Genomic DNA, 22,848 nt, shown 5'->3' with positions numbered 1-22,848 from the left:
TAAATACAAATACAGTGAAAGTATAAAAAAGCATAGGAATTAGAAACAGTACACTCAGTGGGCAGTTCCCCTCCTCCAGAGTGAAATGGAGGCAGGCATAGAGACTCAACCATGTTGGTCATGTTTTATTTCTCCCGTGGTGATGAATATGTGGGTACTTCTTCCATTTTTTAAAAAACTTGTTTGTATATCTGAAATATTTCACAATAAGCTTTAAAAAAGAAGTGACTGATTTTTACCTCTACTCGTAACCATTTTCCTTTGCAGTGGAAGAGGCAGACTTTCCCACAGAAGGGTAATGAAACGAAGTACTCGGAGGTCATGTGCTACAAAACAGAAATGCGTGACACGTTTATTACTCTTAGCAAGGAGCGTATTGCTACACCACCAGAAAAACATCACTGTGGCTCAGGCTCACTGGGGCACCCGCACTTCGCCAGGCTTCCCATGAGGAGTCTGCTGTGGTGCGTGTATGAGGGTGATGGGATTTCTACCTTATTTCTCAGACATTACTGATGGCATCTTCTACTCTCCCTCCTCACACATGGCCCATAAATCAGACCTGTTAAAACATCTACAAACATAAGTGTGCAGGTCAGTATGATGCATCCAGGCACGAGTGCCATCAGTTAAACATGATGAGGGAGGATGAATCTGCCAAAAAGGAGGAGAAGAGCCTGGATGAAAGTGAGGTTGGGCTAGCTGTCCAGAAGGCCTCTTCCTGCCAACTTTTAACATTTAGATTCAAAGACGAGATTTTTACTTCCAAAACAAATGTTATCAACACAAATATGGGTGTCAGTGCCAGTGAAATGGCAACAAATCACGACCATAGGCCTCTTCATCCTCCCCTTTGCTGTAGCTTGAAGCTGAGGACCTGTCACGGTCTCCTCCATTCAGGGTGAATGTTTGTACTCTCCCCAAAGGCAGTGTCTCCATTTGGGTTACCAGTGCACTGGGGACTATCGAGAGGACTTTTCACCACCATGAATAATAAGCACATGCATGCAAATGAGTCACTGGAGTCAGCTTCTCTAGATGTCTTAGATTTCTCCAAGATAGATTAGCAAACCAAACTTAAGCAATGACCCTGAGATACAGCTAAGACATCTGTAATACAGAAAGAGACAAAGCTACAGATCTGATGCCTCAGTTCTAGGCTGTAGTCTGAATACAAGTCTAACCCGATTCAGCACAAATATTTTAGAATACCTATTCTATGTAGGATACTTGATTAGATACTGTAGTACCTAAATGAATTAGGTCCTTACCAGTACCTGCCAAGGCTCTGTCTCTGCCCTCAAGAAGCCTACACTGTGTAAGGCAAACGAATACCCAAACAGCAAAACTACAATGTTGCAAATGAAGCCACGAGGCACTTTGGTGTGCTTGGGAGGTTGGAGGGAAGGGTTCACTTCTAAGGGCAAGAGGGTCAGGACCCACATGGCATTAGGATTTAATCACTCAAAACCAAGCATATTCTGGATTACAATTGTAATGCCCTAAGAGAGGTAAGAACATCACCTTAGAACTTTAAAACAAAACCTCCTCAGATCCTGGTTTAGAAAATAATACTAGAATCAAAGGGTAAGGAGCTTATTAATAAATTTAAACACAGAACCACATTTACCAAGGCAGTAGGTTTTCATGGACCATAAAGAGCTTGGGGAGTGATGCTTTAGAAGTTTTCTTCTCCTCCTAGATTCCATGGTTTTGTCTTTGCCCGAGGCAGGGGAGTCAGCTGGCTCTAGCACACAAAGTCACAGCAGCCGCACCGTAGCATCATCAACTGTGCCTTGTAAATAACAAACCTGCCAGTCGCTGGGCCCTTACTCTGTGCCAGGCGCTGTGCTAAGCAGTTTGGCTGCTACTGCTACTCCTCACAACAATCCTATGGATATATACACTGTTATTATCCTCATTTTGTAATGCAGAAACCAGTAGTTTTTTGTTTTTTAAGTTCTGCAGTCCAGGACTCTTACCTACCATTCTACAGCTTCTACCTCGAATTGTTCAAAAACTACACTTATACCATTTGGTGACCATTCTTGTTTGGAACTGAGAATTTTCGAGGTGGATGTCGCTCTGCCGTACCTTACAATGGAAGTAGTCCTCTATCTTATGCAGAAGGTCGTTGAGCTTGTTCAGACCTTTACAAGGCACCTGGCAGTAGAGTGTGCCATCAGAGCAAATATTAGTCACTCTGACATTTGTGTACATAGCATCAATCTGGAACAAAGGACACACCAAGGAAGCTTGAGACTAGAGCACAGCTCTTACCTACTTTAGGGGTATCTACCTAAACAATCACATTAAAAGTCTTTGCATTTTAACATCTTTTAAGCAAGCAGGAGAATAGATAGGATGATAGAATAAAATTTGAAACTTAAATGTGAAAACCTCATTTGGAGACCTCTCTTTCCAAAAGGAATATCTGATATCATTGTTTCAGGGACAAAGTACACATTTTGCAAACATTAATTACCACATTTCATTGCCTGAAAGGCTAAGTGTCTTTCATTTTGGTTTATTTTCTACCTATTAATTTAGAAAAATAATTATTACATAAAAATACTTTTTGCAACATTAACATAAATGAAAATAAAAAACTCTCACAAAATCAGTCCCATCATCAGCCTACTTTCCTACCTGTGTTTATCGGCTGCATGAGTGTTAGTAATTTTTAAAAATTATAATCATAGCAAAGGCTTAATTTTGGCCAACTTTTAGTCAAATCATAAAATAAAGAGAATTTACTGTTGTTCTACTTATTAAACAAATGTTTTCCCAATGTTGCCATGGGAAACCATTTAAAATGGGTGATGGGCAGGGGTGCCTGGGTGGCTCAGTCAGTTAAGCGTTCGACTTTGGCTCAGGTCATGATCTCACATTTCATGGGTTCAAGGCCCTCATGGGGCTCTGTGCTGACAGCTCAGAACCTGAGCCTGCTTTGGATTCTGTGTCTCCCTCTCTCTCTGCCCCTCCCCGACTCATGCTCTGTCTCTCGAAAATGGATAAAGTTAAATAAATAAATAAAATAAAATGGGTGATGGGCATTGAGGGGGAACTTGTTGGGATGAGCACTGGGTGTTGTATGTAAGCGATGAATCACGGAAATCTACTCCCAAAACCAAGAGCACACTGTATATATACACTGTATGTTAGCTAACATGACAATAAATTATATATACATAATATATAATATATATTATATATTAAATATATAATATATATTTACAAATATATATATTTAATAATAAATAAAAGTAAATAAAATAAAAATAAATATAAAAAATATACTTTTAAAAATAAATATATAATAAAAAAATAAAATGACCATTTTTAACATCTCATCTTATTCTTTTTTTTTTTTTTTTTTCAACGTTTATTTATTTTTGGGACAGAGAGAGACAGAGCATGAACGGGGGAGGGGCAGAGAGAGAGGGAGACACAGAATCGGAAACAGGCTCCAGGCTCTGAGCCATCAGCCCAGAGCCCGACGCGGGACTCGAACTCACGGACCGCGACATCGTGACCTGGCTGAAGTCGGACGCTTAACCGACTGCGCCACCCAGGCGCCCCTCATCTTATTCTTTAGAGTAGCTGTTCTATAATTTATTTAAAGATTTCCCTCTTTGTGGAAAATTTATGTTTTTTACCTTTTAAAACTGCAAAAGCTAGCAATTTAATAAACATCTTCACTTATCTTTCTGTTCTTTTGTATTATCCGCTCCTATTATCTTTGCAAAATAATTTCTTATAAAATACAATTTTACTCTAGAAACTGGGAAATAAAACAAAAACCCAATTCCTAATAATTCCTATTTATGTTTTGGCCTTCTTTTCCCCTCTTCCAGTGAATCCCCCCCACCCTCCTTTTCTCCCTTGACACACAGGCAACTTGTCCCTATCAATTGTTAGCCTAAAATTTATACCATTCTTTTCCGCTACCTTTCTTCCCTACAGTGTGTGTGACAGACAACTAGAGTGGTCACAGTGCTACCTGAAGGTGAACCTCTAGAGACTTGTCGCAGATGGCCTTTAAGCAGGTGGCATTAATATTGACGTCATCTTCTCCCGAGGTGTCATACAGAACAACAAGCGGAATATCTGCTTTGTCAAGTATTTCCACAGCAAAGATCTTTCCACAAGTTAGAGATTCAACCACCTTCACTAAATCAGGATCATCACTTAAAACCTCCAACCCTGAAAAATATTGACTATTTTAATTTCTACTTAATTAGCAGAATCATTAAAGATAAATAGACTGCATGGGACTGTTTGGGCTGCTTACTGTAACAGTGAATCTACTACCAAATCCTTATAAATTTTCTAGGGAAGCTTTGTTTTACACTCTTGTTCACGTTACCCATTCTTAGGTTTTAAAATATATATACTGTAGTGAGAATACCTTTTTGAATGATTACACAAAGGCAGGCAATCTTACAACAAAAAGAAAAGTTGATGGTCTATCAGAATTTCTACCTTAGCAGAAATGGACTTCACTTTATATACCAACACATATTTAAAACAAAAAGACTAATACACACAAGAAGCTATCAGTCAGTCAGTCAGTCATATCTGCCAGTTATGTATTTGTAATGTTTTCCCTAAAAATTTACCCTTGATCTTTAAAATTTTCTAATTAAATATACAATTGTTTCATATAAAATGAACATGCATTTATTGGAAATTTATACAATTATTTTCTTTATTTCTTCTTAAGTACACCATGATGGTTCTGAGTATACCAAAGAACGTTGTGATTTATCAAAGAAAGATTAAATTGTATTTAACATAATATAGGTATTAGGTGAATTTCACTGTGGTCTACTTAACTCTTTAAATTCTTTGAAAATTGTAATTCTATGTAACATATACATGACAACTCTAAGTTATTCTTTTAAACTAATTAAAACTAGCTCATCATTTCCCCAATGGTGTCATGAGGTCCATTTCTGTATTTTTCCCTTGAAATCCATAAGCACGAGTTCAGAGTCCCTGTGAGCTACCTCTCTCTTCTTGTTCTCTCTTCCGGACACATAACGTCACAGCTTTCACCAAATCTCTCATCTCAGCATCCTGAATCTTGTCCTACGCTCCTGATACACTCTTTTCAAAACTAACTCCCACAGGCTTGTAAGAGGCTTCTAAAACGACTTGGGATTTACCTCACAGACAGAGCCATACCCAGCCCCATTGGCATAAAAACCCTTTCTGGCTGAGAAGGAGGTATTTCTCACAGGGCTAATTTTCATTGAAGAATTGTGATCACTTTCTGAATTTAGCTCAGGCTCTCCTGGCATGATGCTTATACACTCCCGTGTCTTTCCTCATATTAACATGGCCACTATGTCCTCCATGCTTGTAGGTTACTCCTACAGCATCCCTCTCACACACAAGAGGAGGAAAGAAAAGAACAATGGTATGTGGACTGTGCCAGAGAAGGATGAGCTTGGGCTTGGGTGCATGAAGGTGCATTAGGTGATAACAAGCAGTAGCCAGAGGCCACCTCAGTGGGGAAGAAGCGGAGAGTCACTTCCCAACAGGTCACATAACAGGATTCAAACTGATCAAATCCCATGATACAGGGCCTCTGGCTGGCATTGCTAGGGCAGTTTGAACAACAACAAAACCTTTAAGATGGCCAATAGACATTCACATAATAAAGTATAATAAAAACATTATAACATATTGATAATGGTCACATCTTGTAAAGACATTAAACATGAATTTATTTATACCTTTCAAGAAATAACTTATTATAAGACCTTGAGATACTTAGGTCATTTTGGGATTTAACCGCCCAAAGGTACAATGGTAATAATGTATCAAAATGGAGAGCGCTTTAAAAAAAGTTCCTCTTACCTGCTAGCTTACACTTTGTAGCTTGGAATGAGAGTGAACAGAACTTTGGGTTCAATTTGTATGCTTTGCTCTTTTCAATATTTTCACTAAAACCATAGTCAACATAGCATACCTAATGATAAGAAAAACATCATTTAGGCTCAAATAAAATTCTTCATCCTCACTTCTTGAAAAACATCCGACACATTTGATTGGTTCCATTTATTCCCTAAAAACATGTTCAGTGGCTCTAGACTTCCTGGAAAATGGCAGGGGTGGTACCCCTGACTTAGTCCAGAAAGGAAAGGCTAGGGCTGGGACCAGGGAAGCCAGGGCCCCAGACTCCAAGCCTCACTCCTCTTCGCCAACAGGAAGAACGAGGTAAGACTGAACTCAGTCAGATGCCTTGTAGCTGCCAGCTTCTCAGCAGCACAACTGTCCAGATCCACAGCCCTGACTGCCCCTGCCCCTTCCTGTCTTGATTTCCGTACTTCTGCTAATGATGCGCATCCTTAGGGAGCAGGATTGGTTTCTAGAGAGGGTGTCACCTACAGAGGAGTATTTATCAGATTTGAAATCCCCAAAACAGCACTTGTGACTACTTACTCCCAGCTATGTGCTTTGAGAGATCCAGATGCTTTCTGTCGATGACAACAATGGCGTTATGGCTAGATAACAGGGAATTCTGCACTGTAAAAATAGGTACTTCCCAGTGGAGCAAAGCTGGGTTAGGCCTTCGGCCAGCTCAACAAAAGGCCCCAAATCTGCTGGACAGAGCTCTGGGTTTGCAGAAACCTGCACGACTCTTCCTCACCATGAGCACAGATCACTGAGAGCTTGGATGTTATCTCTGGAATATTAATAACATCTTCTATTGGAAAGAAATGTATTAAAAAAAGCTTCTTCTTTTTTTTTTTTTTTTTTTTTTAGAAAAATAAAATCTAGGAGTGCCTGGGTGGCTCAGTCAGTTAAGTGTCCGACCTCAGGTCATGATCTCAGCATTTGTGGGTTCGAGCCCCATGTCAGGCTCTGTGCTGACAGCTTGGAGCCTAGAGCCTGCTTTGGATTCTGTGTCTCCCTCTTTATCTGCCCCTTCCCAACTCATGTGAGTGCTCTTTCCCTCTCTCTCAAAAATAAAAGCATTTTAAAAGTTTAAAACCATAAAATAAAACTAGAAATAATGAGCTGTGGTTTAGAATGATAACTATAGAACGATAACTAATAATCTGAGGGAAAGCATTAAAAACCTAGTATGCTTCTCTAATTAAAACAGATGACAGCTATTCAAACAAAACAAAAACCAGAGTGAAGGCACCACTAAGAAATACCATGTAGCAGAGAGCCAGGTGCTTTCACTTTCTGTAGAAAAATTAAGCCCAAAGGCCAGCTTCTTAGTACCTAGATTCTGGTACTAAACAGACAAAACAGAAATTCTCCCCAGCAGGGAATCAAATGAAAAAAAGAAGAGATGCAGAGACTCTAAATACCCTTCCAGACCACCTGATAAGTGGGTCTGTGGGGCCTGTATGTCATGATGGAGATAATCATCTCCCCGAGTCCCTATCTTGATTCAGGGCTCCTGTAGGCCGAGATCTGTGGCGCAGCCATTTAGGCGTCCGGGCCCTTTACTCCAGTCCCAAAGCAGCACCTGTTCTTCTTTCCCATAAGCCTCAGGAGTCAGGCAACACTTGTTTCCTTTAATAGCTATCACTACCTACAACTTGGACTCTGCTCTTCCCAGACCTAGAATGCAGAGAACACGGTCTACCAATAGGACATAATATCAGTAGGACATAATCATCATTCCAGGGAAATTCAGTCTGTATTCCTAGCATCAAAAGACTAAAGAATAACTGCTCCAAAATCTTCAAAGGATTTCCATAACGTTTGGAGCTTGTTCTCTTTCCTTTCTTTCTTTCTGAATCAAACACTGTGCATTTGTATGGCAGCTGCGGTGTAGAAAACACTTGCTCATGGGTTGCGAGCTTGACTCACACCGTACTCTGCCCTGCGCTGCTGAGTGGAGTTTCTCTCCCTAATGCCTTGGGATCAGCACAAGCAGCCCAGGCCTGGAGCGGAGCCCCAGTCTGTTCCTGGTTCTCTGGCACCATCAAGTGGCCGTAGACCTCACCGCGCCACCTGAGTGATAATCAGACATCCTTGGGATGCCAGTCTGGGTTGGGCCCAATCCAGCACCCACTTCAGGGCATGACTTCATACTCCTGTTTCCCACACTCACCAAAGATTGACAAGTGGAAAGCAAGGAGGGAATTGTATTCGTTGCCAGGCACAGCACAGCTCAAGAGAAACAGACTTGCTAAGTAGCGGGGGTTTCTCCAGAGAAAAGGAGAACTACACGTCTGTCTGCTTCACGGGGTTGAGGGGAACAAGCTCAGAACAGAATTGTTCCATGGACTGCAGTCTAAGAGCTTATGAGACCGTATAACATACTGAGATGCCCCCTTCACCCCCAACACCAGCCACGGCTCTTAGCAATCCGATGCCACAGCTGGTGATCTCTCCCTGATGGGATACTTTCTTCTTCTGGCTTTCATGACACTGCCCTTTTGGTTTTTACTTCTTCTTTAGCCAATCTTAAGATTGTGTGAAAGGTTTTCTTTCCCAGAGGAGGTTCCAGTTGAAGACAGCGTCACAAGATCAGAGTGTTTTCATGCAGGGAAGGGAATCTGAGATACAGATAAGGGGATGGAGGGACTTGGCCAGGGGCACATGACTATTCCCAGGCAGAGGCAGGACTAAGGCCCAAGCCGCTAATCGCACTGTGCTTCCCACTGGCTCAGTTCTCTGCTTGGTCCTTAACGTGTTCCAGATTTTTTTCCCCCAAACTTTATCCACATATAATTTACACTGAATGAAAAATGCCCATTTAAAGTATACAGTTTGAAGAGCTGTGATAAATGTATATATCCATACAATGACCACGATAATCAAGATACAGACCACATCCACCACTTCAAAATTTCCCCCTTACCCCCTTCCAATTAAGCCCCCTCCACCTCCTGTCACAGGCAACCATTGATCTGATTTCTATCACTATAGATGAATTTTTAGCTGTTCTTAGCCATCACTTATCTGGAATCAGACAGGATAGCTCTTTTGTATCTGACTGCTCTCACAGTTCATGAGTTTTAACCATGTGACTGTTTTCAGTAGTTCATGCCTTTTTTTTTGTTGACTAGTATTCCATTCTATGAATATACTACAATTTGCTTTTACATTCACCTATTGGTAAGCATTTGGGTTGTTTCCCATTTGGGACTAGTAATAATAAAGCTGCTCCAAACTTGTGTCCAAGCCTTTTGGTGGACCTATATTTTCACTTCTCTTGTGTAAAGACTTAGGGGTCAGATGGTAAGTGTAATAACTTTCTAAGAAACTGCCAAACCGTTCCAATTTTCAGATTTTTATAGTCAGACCAAATTGCTTAAAAACTGTATCTTTGTAGATTTAGTTAAAGAATTTCCTAAATTTCTCTGTGAGTGGCTAAGGGTGGCTCGGTGGTTAGGGTGAGCTTGCTTCCATAGAGGGCCAGGGCCTCTTGTATTGAACCATCTGGGTAAGAAACAGCAAGTACCCTTTCTGACCCTCCTGACCCTGTGCTTGGGGCCAGGGGTTTCAGGGCAGAGTATCTGATGGACCTAAGCCCAGGTTCAGTGAGCAGTATCTGCACTCAGTGACACACAAAGGTTATTTGCCAGGGACTGACAACACCATAATTAAATAGGTTTCAAATTATGGAACCGAGGCTGCAGAAATAGAAGTATATTTCCCTGCTTGCAAAACCCAGACAAAACCGTGCCTTGAGAGTAAGAGAGTTCTCATTCTCCATCTCTGCACTGAAGGAAAGAAGAGGCCATGGGGCAGAGGTTGACAGCCAAGAACATGGCCAAGTCTGGAAGTCTTGGAGCCTGCTGATGCAAGAGGCAGGCCAAAGAGTCCTCTGACTTCTCCAAGAGGACGGAGAGTGCAACACTCAGACAGCTCTCGGGGCACAACCTGAGTCCTGTTTGGGGTCCTCGGCTGGCTGCATAAGAGGGGAGAGGGGGGATGTCACGTCCTCTGGTCTGTATTGCTTCCCTTACTCCAAAGTGCTGATCTTGATAGGAATCCCACAGAGCTTTGATCGGTAATTATTATGTCTCTCCTGAGAATGGAAATAAAGACCCTTTCCTGATTATGTCATGGGTTATGAATACTGCCATGGAGAAGACATTTTTTTTTCTTTTTTTTAAACTCAAACTCTTGAGATCATATGACTACCACGGACTTAAAAGCTGATAGGGATAATCTTTTACAGATATTATCTTGTCAACTTCTGGAAAAAACTAAATGGAGTTAGGAAGGACACAATATTAGAAGCAACACCTACGTTTGAAAAATAATGTGTGCCTCTTCATAATGCTATGACAAAGTAAACAGTGCTTGCCTTTATTTTGTTTTCATCCATCGAGATGATCTGTGCCCGTAACCAAGCATCCTCCTCAGCATTTACAGCCAGTAACTGCCCAACATGCACAGTCTGGACTGGTGTGATCTTGGGGTTCTTACTGTAATACTCCTTCATCTCATCTTCCATTAATTCCTGAGCAGCAGAATAGTCTTTGCCCACATACCTGAATTAGTTAAAGGAAGAGACCACAAATGAAGCAACCCAGAAGGAGGAAAATGACAGGAATTCACCAGGAATTCACTAATGACACTCTCATTTCTTTTCTACTGCCATCTTTCCAGTCTCAGACATGGATTATGTCAATGGGTAGGAGAACACGTATTTAGCAAACATTTCTGTCTTGATAAAGGAAAGTATAATATTATGGGGCTCATGTAAAACAGCACCAGGGCCGAACACACCAGATCAAATGCTTGACAACAATCCAGACAGCTGGAGGATGTAACAGTAAGCAGTCAGGGAAACTTCGGCGAGGGTGAGGCTGAGAAAAGATTCAAGGGAAGGGAAGAGAGGAAAATATGGTAGAAAATGGAGACACCAGTGCAGGCCAGATTAGCAAGAGTCTATTTAAGATTTTTTTTACTAAGGCTGCTGGAAATCTTTGTGGATTACTGAGGAGAGAATCCAGTTGGTGGTTTTGCCTTAAGGCTGGGTTTGAACAAGACTCAAGCCCTGACAACCAACGAAATTTTAAGAGAGAAAAACAAAGCCTTAAATGCACTAAACACAACCATGTGACAACCCATCTCCCCAGCTTACTGGACAAGTTTAAACAAACTACAACAAAACATTGAGCTCTGATACCCTTAAAGAGATGATATCTTCTAGCTAAATCTCTCTTAAATTGTATGCTTTCTGAGAAGGCTTTTTCAGGATATGGCCTATCTCCTTCTACAATTTTCTGCTGTTAAAACTGCAGTCACCTCATCCCAGTTGATTATTAAAACACACTATTTCCCTTTGTGCCACAAATAGACTCTTGTGTTCTTGCCTTTTAGTACTTAGGGACAATTCCATCAAAGGCCTCTTTCTAGGATGTGAAACCCAGCAAATCAAGTTCAGCTCCTATAACAGGAGCTGTCTCAACCACAGGATGAAGCCTTTTTAGCTGGAAGCTATGCCGTAACGGCACCAGAATCACTGACTAGGGAGATGGGGGGTATGCCAACAAGCACATTGCCCTTTGCACTGTTCCGCTTTTACCCAGGGCCCAAGTGCTCCTATACAGCTTTAAGAGACTACTCCTCTGAAAATGTTTTCATGCATTCTTGGTAACTATCGGCAGGACAGAAGACACCCTATTCAATCTATTTGTTACTAGAGTTAAAAAAGCTTTAAAAGGTCCTACACAAAATGAAAAGAATGCCTCTTTTGAGCAATGGCTATTTTAAAACCAAATATTGCACGCACCTTATTTACTCCAGAAACAGCTGAAGAAGCTTTGTCACACTCTGCTAGTTAAGTTTACTGAGCTTTACAAATGGTAAGGTGCTGCCTGGGGTGCAGCTGCCTCTCAGCTCTGACGTCCCCCAGGAGGTCTGTAGCTCTGCCGAGTGCCCATTTCCCAGACCTGGAGTCTCACAGGTCCTCCTTTTAGTGCTGCCACGGCCCTGGGAGCCTAACCAGCCCGGAGGCCTGGGCAGCAGCCTGTGACTTGGTTGTGTGTTCAGCACAGGCACCCGCTAGGGAGGAGGAAGGTGGAGAGAAGCAGCATGAAATCCGCTCTCAATGACAACTGGCAGAGAAGAATGGCTACTTGGCTTGGGTGGAGGTGATATTATGGTTGGTGTGATGGTGGGTAGTGGGAAGAATGAAGTCCTGCACTGTCTCCCAATTACCTGAACAAGTGGGCAAAGAATGATATGTAGGCTAATTCAGGTATTCCGTAAGTACAGTTTCACAAAGTTAATTTTTGACACTGAAGACAAGGGATTCCCACACTTGATATGAGGTCTGTGCCACAACCCCTCCTCAGACCCTTCATGAGTCACAGGCCTAGTTTCCAGAGCCTACTGTCTACCTGGGTGAAGACATGAATATAGAATAGGGCTCAGCCTGGTTGGAATCTACTGAGTCTCTGGGTTGGTGGGTGGGGGATGCCAATGACCTTGGGTCGATCTAACAGCACACATTATACCCATCATGCTTGCTGGCTGCCAGCAACTGTGCTGAACAGGTAGAATGCTAACTCCAGGATTCAAATTTATATTGGAAAAGGGGATCTAAACAATCTGAAGACCTGGACCTAATCATCCTTACATAGATTAGAACCCTTCTACTGAAGTCCCGGACCTGATCCAGATTCCTGCCAACCCTTGGTTAGAACATCAGAAATCATATGATCTGTCGATGTCGAGCCCAGTGCTGGGTGCTTGGTCTCTGACAACAGATCCGACAGCTAATAGTAACAGACACCAAAGGATCCTGCCAGGAAGGCAGACTTAGATTTCTTCGAAACGGTAGGAGTTAGCAATGTGCTCCTCAACATCCTTCCTTTACTTCAATTTATTAGTGAACCACAGTGGAATCCCCAACCCTCAACAATCCATTTACATCTTCAGGCAATACAGCATCTTAGAATAAAAGCTTTATTCATTTACTACCTCTGTACAGAATAAGACCTCTCTAAAGGTTCTGTACAATCTAGTTTGAGCATACCAAGACACTTGATTCCACTTCATTATCCACTCAGACTCTTACCTATGATTCTCTGGAGAAGTAACAGCCCAAATTTCAACATTTTGGTTGAAGAAGCCTGGACACTGCTCTGATTCAGCCTTTTCCTTTTCTGTCCACAGCCATACTTTAGGCTGGTGCCTCCAGAGATCCAGCTACACTGGTTCCATTCTTTATCCCAAGTTAGAAACTACAAATTATAGTCTTTTAATATCTTCTATGTATTCTATATTTTCTCCAAAAGTCCATGTCAGGTGCCTGGGGCTGAACCATCTTTTGCAATTCCAGCTATCATCAGCCACTTTGGCAATGGTTCTTCCGCCCAGGCAACAATGATATCAAAAGGACCAAGTAACCAGAGAGTACCTTTGGCTCCAAGGGCTAATCTTATGTATTGTACTAGGTAGGCAGTGCCTGGCTATTTTGACTTCTGTAAAATGCTACACAGTCCCAGATTAAATAGTATTACCTACCTAGTGGGTGACTTACTTATTCTATGGATTAGACATTCATTGCTTTTGATATACACAGTTGTCATTATGCTTTTGACATAGATTCTTCTTGCATTCAGACCATATTATCATTCCAATTTTAATACTGTTATCTTTTCTCATGAGAACAGTTGCATATTTAACAAATCTACCAAATATTCAGAATATATGCAGAGATTAATTTTTTAAAGTGCTTTGATTTCAAGATGCTCACTGTCTACTGGGAGAGACGAATGTACATATATAACCATTAATGTAGAAGAAATAAGAATTAATCTCCTAAAAGATACAAACACAGTTCTGGCAGTTGAGAGAAATGTACAAGATGTAAAAACAAGAATTACGGTTATACTTCATTATAACTCTACAGAACTAAAAATATACTATTCTTCCTCAACTTCCAGCATCCACGGGAAGAATAGCCAAGTGACAACAGTACAGCAGTATCCTAAAGAATTAGAAAATAAAACTCGCCTGATAACCACTTCATTTGTGTTGCTCAATTCAACCACCAATACAGATGGGGATGCCTCAGTCGGAATGATTAACGGAGGAACTGTTGTATTCTCCACAAAGGTATCAGCACTTTTGGCAATGTTTTCTTCTATCTGCAAATATTCTTGTTCGACCATAGACTTGATATCATAATCGCCATGTGATTGCCCTGCATCCTTTGGGATTTTGTCAGTGGGCAATGGAAGTTTAGCATAGAGAATGGCCTTCTGGGGATTTCCAGAAATGTAGTCTATGGTGCATACATCAGAAAGCGAGGCAAGATTTTTTAAGGCATCCTCAGGGAATTTCATTTTGTACATGTCCTCAAATGCTTTGGGGAGTGCGCTGGCCCAAAGACCACTTGAATATTTCGCCAGAAGCTCCGCAACTTTCTCTTTAAAGTCTCCTGGCATAACTGCTGGACACCCTTTTAATGGTGGTATTTGTTTTGGAGCAGGTAGTGGGGATGGAGGCACTTTTTCACCATCCAGTTCACTTCTCAAAAGCTGCTTTCTCTTAGCTGGATAAAGAAGTAAATCTTGACCACCACTGCAAGGTTTTTCCACCTGAAATTTTTAAATAAAGCAAATGACAGATATTTCAATGGCTGCAAACAACCTGAAAACACATCAATGCATTTTAAATGAGAATGACACTGTTTTCAAGTCAATCGAGAGAAACAAAAGTGTACATTTTACTCTTCTCAACCACTAAGACTTAATCCCTTGCCTTCATCCACAAATGACATCATGAGCCACGTTTTAGAAATAAACAGGGAAATAAAATAGCACGAATTTCCCTTATGAGGCATCTGGCCTCCAACAACCCTATGAAATCATGAGAGTTTCTGCCCCATAAGCCAGGTATCTCATTTAGTTCTGTCAAATCCAAAGCAACAGCTTACAAACTGACTAAATACAAGGTGGGATGAAGCCGTGAAAAGGTATCAGAACTGTCAGGAATAAACCACTGGGAAGAAAGTTAGGACATCTTCAGACAAACCTAAAGAGCTAGCTTTTTTCTTCTTCTTGTAGTATCCTGAGAAAACCCTTAGCTTTACGTTATTTAGAAAAAGACTCTTCAGAGACAAGGTACAGTTTTTACAACCACTAAAGTAGAAAGTTAGCTAAAAGTTGCCCCTCCAAAGAACAAGAGATAAAAATGCCTGGCATTTGTACATCATCCAATCTCTAATTTTATCTGTGTAACATTTCTGAGAGTTATGGCTCGATGGCATCTCTTTGTATAAGAGAAGAAAGAGAAGAGAAACTGATGCATGGTGCCACTTTTTCCAAGTAGTAAGCCTTTCTATTACTAGACCAGGGTACAAGCTGATCTTACCACCTGTTTTTGCCTTGCCTATGAGCTAATATGATTTGTGTATTTTTAAATGGTTGAAAAAAATCAAAAGAATTATTTTGTGATGTGAAAATTAGATGAAATTCAGTGTACATAAGGTTTTATTGGAACATAGCCATGCCCATTTGCTTATGCATCGTGGAGGCCTGCTTCTGCAGTTCAGTAGCAGAGTTGAGTGGTTGTGCCAGACTATGGGTAACAATGACACAGCTGTTGGCCCACAAAACCTAAAATATTTACTACCTCGCCCTTTATAAAAAAAGGTTTCTCAACCTTTGATTAGACTGAAGTTAGCATTGACAGCCCTCTAAGATGTTCCTATTTTGTCAGATCCTATTCAGTTATTCCTTAGCTGCAATTTGAGTCCTTGGAAAAACATTCCAGACCACTAAGGTAATAATACAAACTTATAAGAAGGCCTCCCTCTCCCAAGAAGAATAGAATATTAAAGTACACCGAGTAGCTTGTTAGTAAAGAACATTGACCTCTCTAACTCATTTTCTACATAATGCTTAGGAAGAACATAAATATGTACACACAAAGAAGGTATTGTCTTGTTACCCAAGAAGAGCATTAAAAAGTCGAGAGGTGTAGTCAATTGAATATTAAGATAGATACCTTTTAGTCCTGACTATATATTCTAGGTGATACATGAGAAGGATGAATATTAACACAAGTATAAAACATTAGGTTCTCCTCCTCACATTCTTCTGCCAACGTGTGTTGAAGTTTTGAGGACTGGGGGGAAAGTCCATGCCCAAAACCCCAAGCATCAATAAAAGCAGAGGCAACTTAGTCTGCATTTAGCACCTGCTGGCATTCCCTATCATCGTTGGTGGACTCCTGCTGCTGACACCTTTTGACACTCTGGTTGGTGCATTATAGGACAGTTACAGTTTATGTCCCTAATTTTAAGACTTAGGGATATAAATATTTGGACCATTTCTCATTTTGCTCTCAATGGTCTTGAGATTCATGTTTTTATTTTTTTAATTTTTTTATTTAGTTAAAAAAATTTTTTGGTAACATTTATTTATTTTTGAGAGACAGAGAGAAACAGCATTAGCGGGGGAGGGTCAGAGAGAGAAGGAGACACAGAATCCAAAGCAGGCTCCAGGCTCTGAGTTGTCAGCACAGAGCCCAATGTGGGGCTCGAACCCATGAACCGTGAGATCATGACCTGAGCTAAAGTCAGCACTCAACAGGGTGCCTGGGTGGCTCGGTCGGTTAAGCATCCGACTTCAGCTCAGGTCATGATCTCACGGTCCCTGAGTTCGAGCCCCGCATCGGGCTCTGTGCTGACCGCTCAGAGCCTGGAGTCTGTTTCAGATTCTGTGTCTCCTTCTCTCTCTGACCCTCCCCTGCTCATGCTCTGTCTCTCTCTGTCTCAAAAATAAATAAATGTTAAAAAAAAAAATTTAAAGTCAGCACTCAACCAACTGAGCCACCCAGGTGCCCTGAGATTCATGTTTGTAAATCTGAAATCTTAAAATGGCAATCCTCACCGCGCTTTAAGACACTTAATAAGATACAAGAATACAGTATCCAGAGAAGGGTTTGAGAAACATACTTTTGGAGCAAATGGAGATATAAAATAGAGTTCTATGTGAATTATCCACTTGTCATATAGAATCCCAATTAATGTAATCTTAGATTTAGACATGACAGTCCTCCATATTGAAAACCAGCTGAGGCTTCGGGGCCCATCTTCGTTCTTTGCCTACAGACCTCTTTTCAACTTTTTGCAATACCTTCTCCAAGGTGGATGGTAGAAACTAATTTCAGTGGAATATCTTATTTATCTATAATAACTCTCACAAGCCCCATGCCCCAACTGTCCACATGGCTTCTTCTAACTCAAGAGAGGATAGGAAGGGTTCTTCAGCTTTATGACCCTTTTCTTTCCAGTGAGTGAACTGGAACATGAGATACTTCAGTGTTTGTTCAACAGTCCCCTAGGGGTGTCAGGGTGGCTCAGTTGGTTGAGCATCCGATTTTGACTCAGGCCATGATCTCACGGTTCCTGAGCTCGAATCCATAATCAGCCTCCGTGCTGACAGTGCAGAGCCTACTTGGGATTCTCTCTCTCTCTCCCTCTCTTTCTGCCCCTCTCCCTCTGTCTCTCAAAATAAATAAATAAACCTTAAACAAAACAAAACAAAACAAAACAGCCTCCTCCACTTCCAGTCCCGAAGCTTCCATTCCCACCTGTGCTTTAGATGTCATCAGGACCAATTACCTAACAGTGCCCTTTATCAAATCTCTAGACATGATCTCTGAACATGGCCAGCACACTGAGTTCTTCTCACCAGGAATTACTACCTTAACAGAAGTTTATGAACATTACAGCCATTTAAGGGGCACAAAATTCCCTTTCTTTTCTGACCTTTGTATCATAATAATGCTAAAAGATCATCTGGAATTAGTAAGCTTCCAGGGCTCTGTCTACAACATTTAAGTCAAGCTTCTCCAGTCAGCCTATAAAGTAGATTTTTAACCAACAAGCCTAAGTTTATCTGAATTTCTAACAACAGCCAAATAACCACCTGAACTAGAAGACAGATTTCTTTCCTAAGCAGTTTCATCTTACTGTTATTGTTTAAACTAGATAACCACCCCCTATCTCCAAATGACTAGTTCCTTGAATTGTAGGCATTTTCCAATGTGCTTCTTCCTCAGTCTCAAGAGGACTGGTTATGAGCCTAAACTCTACTTTGTTCTCCAGTAATTTGGCCTCTTTAAATTCAATTCAGCCTTTACTAAGATTAAACATAGGCCTGATTTCCGGAACTGAACCTGACACTAACCAAGGCTGAATGAGATGTCCTTCAATACATTAGACAAATATTCATGGGTAAGCTTGGTGATATAGATAATATGTCTGGTCCACATGCTTTCCAAGCAATCTTTGGAGACTGGCTGAAGGGTTACTGAATTCAAAGGGAAAAATCATGAAATTCATGTCATTTCAAGTTAAAAAACCTAACTCTCACAGATGTAATTTTTGAACTTATATGTAATTTTTTTCAACTTCAACTTTGTTTTAAAATTTTCATATGAATGAAAATTTGCTTTTCCCAGGCATTCTACAGTGATTGCTACCTATCCTCCACAAAATGTGTCTTTGTCTCTTTTTAATTTTCTGGTAACTAGGCTTAGGAAAGATACCTACTACTGTATCCCAAACTTATGGCAATCTCCCCAAAGACAAGGAATTGCTATAACGTGGGTTACAGTGTGGTGTCCATTATTCACTGTGCTCTAGTGCATCTGACCAGACTGACATGTGATCTCCTGTCACAGCCCCCAAGTAGAAAGCTTTCTTTAGCCTTCACAAATGACCAAGGTAAGTCAACAGCTTCTTGAAATATGGCTTTTATTGTATTCTTAGTTTGATATATCAGCAGCTCATCATTTCAGTTATCTCTTACAAGGGTGCTCTACACCTTTAGTTTACCTGATCCAGATACGTATCTGAGGAGGGAGTCATAAACCTTCTGTAGAAGAAGATTCAATATCATAATCCTACTCTTTTCTTCCATGTTTTGTTTTGTGGCTCTACATTTTTTGGTGGGGGGGAGGGGACTTTGGATATCCACTTAAAAAGCTACCATTTCAATGACTGGGAGGTGGCATGACCTAGAACTTCATATCTTTACTCACCCCCACTGCACCTCCAGACCCCACAGGAAAGACAGGTAGGTAACATAAAAGATTAACTCCCTACACCACAGAGTTCAAGCCATCTCCTTTGGTACTCATCAGAAGATTCTGGTACCTGATATGCCTTAGACTTTATCCCCACAAATTCATTATATTTAGTTTGATTTCTGCCTCATTTGGAATTGCAGTGAGATACTTCTCTCACACACCTCTGGGATTTTGTAAATTGAGGATAGACATAGTAGGTTTGGTATAGGTAAGGCCCAAGACTTTCAAACATCAATTTCTTCAGGAGCCCCATTTGTTCACACACATAAAAGTCTTTACCCCATGAGTCTAGAAACTTTCTTCCTCTTAATTCTAAGAGGTCTTTACTTCTTCCTATCTGATTTTACCTGTGCTGTAAACTTAAATTCCTGAAGCCAAAATCCTTCAAGTCTATGGAAGTCTCATCTGCTAACTAAACAGCATAAGCTGCCGAGGTAACCTTACTGTGTTTCATAGAATTAGAATTTTATGATTCTATGACAGAATTGGTATTGTCTAATTAAATAAAAGCTTTCCAAAACAGTTGTATAGGCCTTATCCAGCCACAGTTGTATTTCCACCAGTACAAAAAAATCATATTTACCTGGAGATCTGATTCCCAGTTCTCCAAGCATTGGCAAGGTTTTGAACTTCAAAAAGAAACCAGTTTAAAAACTCAGCTTCAGCAGTGAATAAAGACCCCTGAGTACCTTGCAACAGTGAAAACATTGAAGAGTTACTGACCAAGAAGCTAGTACCCTATGAATAGCCAGTTCACAGAAAGAAAGATTGAGTGGTTAATGACCTCCTTAAGAGCTCAGTCTTTTTTTTGCTAAAGCTGAGAAGTACTGGAAAAGTCAGACAACGAGAAAGAGATGAGAAAATGGTCCCCAATGGCATCATTGGGCCACAATGAAGACAACCTAGGTTGGGAGGTGAAGCCTGTAAGGGCAGTGGGTGGGGCATAAATTACACACAGAGAAGTACAGAGATGAGCTAACCCCCACATCTCAAGGTTCCACACCACCTACATCTGCCACCTTCTCTGTAGTGCTTTACCAATGCTAGTGATGCCAAACCCGAGATATTCAGAAACAGTTACAAGTTTTTAGTTGCTTCTGTTCAAGAAAGTACAAGTGTTTGTAGAATATTCCACAGATATTTAATCAAAGGTAAAAATAAAAAGTTTCTTGTAGAGGGTAACCCCTGACTGTTTACAAACCATCTGCTCAGAGAAACTAAACTCTTTCCACTACCTTGGATGAGTAGTTTTACAGACTGCATACATTTCAAGGCTCATACTCTCTCTCACCTCTCACCCCTTTTCCTACTACGGACTTCTAACTGATGCTGACTGCAACTATATTAGAACAGACTTCAAGTCTTTTTCATTCAGCATGGCTCAAGGTCAGGCTCTTGCTCAGTTTCTCTCAGGAAGACAAGGGCATCTTCTCCTGGCTAAATGTGTGCACAGCTTTTTGGGATGATCTTGGCCGGCAGTGGCGGCTTTCACTGTGCCTTCTAGGCTAAGTAGGTATTCTAGGTATGTTCTCATTACCTTTGGGGGTGGAGGTTGTGCCCCCAAGATAACAGAAACTCACCTCATCTCGGAGTTTCGATCCCTTTCACTTCAGTCATCTATTGCTCTTTATCTTCTCTCAATTTAAACTTTTGTTCTTCCTTCTTTAATTTTTCCTCTATCTTCACTGAGATAAGTTCCTTTGTAGAGCTTGCTGGGCATGTCTCTGGTTTACCAGTGGGTTATATATAACCTGCTTTAGTTTAAGCTGGGCTGCCCCTCAAAAGATAATAGCCTTGAATCCCCTGGGTGGCTCAGTTGTTTGAGCATCTGACTCTTGATTTTAGCTTAGGTCATGATCCCAGGGTAGTGGGATGGAGTCCCGCATTAGACTCCGTGCTGAGCACAGAGCCTGCTTAAGATTCTCTCTCTCCCTCTTTCCCTGCCGGTCTTCCTGCGCTCGCTCTCTCTCTCTCTCTCTCTCTCTCTCTCTAAAACAAAACAAAACAAAAACAGCCTTTTCCTAAATACCTGCTATGTGTCTGATACCATACTGGCAGCTGCTTTTTATAGTTTCTCTCACTTTACTCCAACAACCCTATGCGATGGGTACAAATAGTCACACTTTATTTTTTTTTTTTAAATTTTTTTAAGGTTTATTCATTTTTCAGAAACAGGGCGTGAGTGGGGGAGGGGCAGAGAGAGAGGGAGACACAGAATCCAAAGCAGGCTCTGGGCTCTGAGCTGTCAACACAGAGCAGATGTGGGGCTTAAACCCATGAACCGGGGCGCCTGGGTGGCGCAGCCGGTTAAGCGTCCGACTTCAGCCAGGTCACGATCTCGCGGTCCGTGAGTTCGAGCCCCGCGTCGGGCTCTGGGCTGATGGCTCAGAGCCTGGAGCCTGTTTCCTATTCTGTGTCTCCCTCTCTCTCTGCCCCTCCCCTGTTCATGCTCTGTCACTCTCTGTCCCGAAAATAAATAAACGTCGAAAAAAAAAAAATTTAAACCCATGAACCATGAAGTCATGACCTGAGCCAAAGTCAGACATCCAACTGAGCCACACAGGTGCTATGAAACAGTCACATTTTAGAGAAGAGTCGGGACCTGAGAGGATGATTTGTGTGCTGAAAGTAATGCAGCCAAGAAATGGCAAGGCAAACATGGAATTCCAAAGCCCAAACTCTTTTTTTTTTAATGTTTATTTATTTTGAGAGAGAGAGTGATGAAGGGGGAGAGAGAGGGAGAGAGAAAGATTCCCACGCAGGCTCTATGCTGTCAGTGCAGAGCCCAACGTGGGGCTGGATCTCACAAACTCTGAGATCGTGACCCAAGCCAAAACCAAGTGTCAGATGCTTAATGGACTGAGCCACCCAGGTGCCCCAGCCCACACTCCTTCTATCATACTCTAGGGTCCGACGGGCAGTTGCTCTATTCAAGTCCAGCACAGCAACATCATACACACCAATGTCTCTGTTCTGATTTTGCCACAGAGCTATTCTTTCTCCTATTCAGATGCTCACTGAAATTAAATTTAAAAACTGTTCCAGTGTGTTCACTACATATTTTTTTATTGGTGAAAAGTGAGAAAAGAAATTGGATTCCAATGAGATATTATGGCTATACTTTCAAGGCCTCAGTTTACCTTCTCACTGTGGCTTTTGCTGGCATTGCTATATAGATTGTATCGATACCATTAAGTCTGAGCACGCATCACTGCTGTTCGATTTACACTCACTTCTTTAGAAATCCAAGTTGTTCATTCTTAGCCCAGAAATATCCAGGCTTTAAAAAAAGGGCAGTTCACTTTGCATGGGCTGACAGGTGCCTTATTATCTTATGTAATTAATTACTACAGAAACATTCCTGAACATCCAAAACTATAAAAACGTATCCTTGTAAGTGGCGAGACAGCCGTCACCACCGTGACGCATTTTTTAAAGTCTGAGGTATTACAGTACTAAACAACTTGAAGCGTAGTGCTTTCCAGTGGGTAGGAAGATGACACTTAACAAAAATGCAGATTAACAGTAAAAACTTTTTATCAAAGCATGAATAATTAGTACAATTGGGCATTTTTTTTAGTCACTCACATTTTATGTTCTAGGATGTCATGCTCTCATTCACGAAATGCCACATTGGTAACGAAGGCCGCTGTGCCTCCAGGACAACTCAGAGTGTTGCCCAATGCTCATCCTCGAGGTCACTGAGGCGGGGTACAAATTCTCAGCTGAGTGCCTGTGGTCCTGTCTGGCTCAAAGAATGAGCTCCCCAGCTCTCTCTGCAGCTTTAGGTAAGACATT

At 41.3% G+C, this 22,848-nt stretch overlaps 1 protein-coding gene across 5 annotated transcripts in view; it reads right to left on the bottom strand.

Moving 5' to 3' along the window:
- TDRD7 (tudor domain containing 7) overlaps window positions 1–22,848 on the bottom strand; it is a 77,707-nt gene that overhangs the window by 16,258 nt on the left and 38,601 nt on the right. For 4 of the 5 annotated variants that reach the window (XM_030293187.1, XM_030293186.1, XM_032595509.1 and 1 more), the window contains 6 exons: window positions 13,960–14,546; window positions 10,295–10,481; window positions 5,869–5,980; window positions 4,004–4,206; window positions 2,095–2,229; window positions 240–326 (listed from right to left, as the gene is read on the bottom strand). In XM_030293187.1, coding sequence (XP_030149047.1) covers window positions 240–326; window positions 2,095–2,229; window positions 4,004–4,206; window positions 5,869–5,980; window positions 10,295–10,481; window positions 13,960–14,546 — 1,311 coding nt within the window. The remainder of the gene's footprint in view (window positions 1–239; window positions 327–2,094; window positions 2,230–4,003; window positions 4,207–5,868; window positions 5,981–10,294; window positions 10,482–13,959; window positions 14,547–22,848) is intronic. The other variant, XM_032595510.1, reaches the window with a different exon arrangement.

Source organism: Lynx canadensis, chromosome D4 (genome assembly GCF_007474595.2).
Source record: "Lynx canadensis isolate LIC74 chromosome D4, mLynCan4.pri.v2, whole genome shotgun sequence".
NCBI lineage: Eukaryota > Metazoa > Chordata > Mammalia > Carnivora > Felidae > Lynx > Lynx canadensis.
Note: the sequence above shows the minus strand (reverse complement) of the source record. Positions and strands in the feature narration are given on the sequence as shown.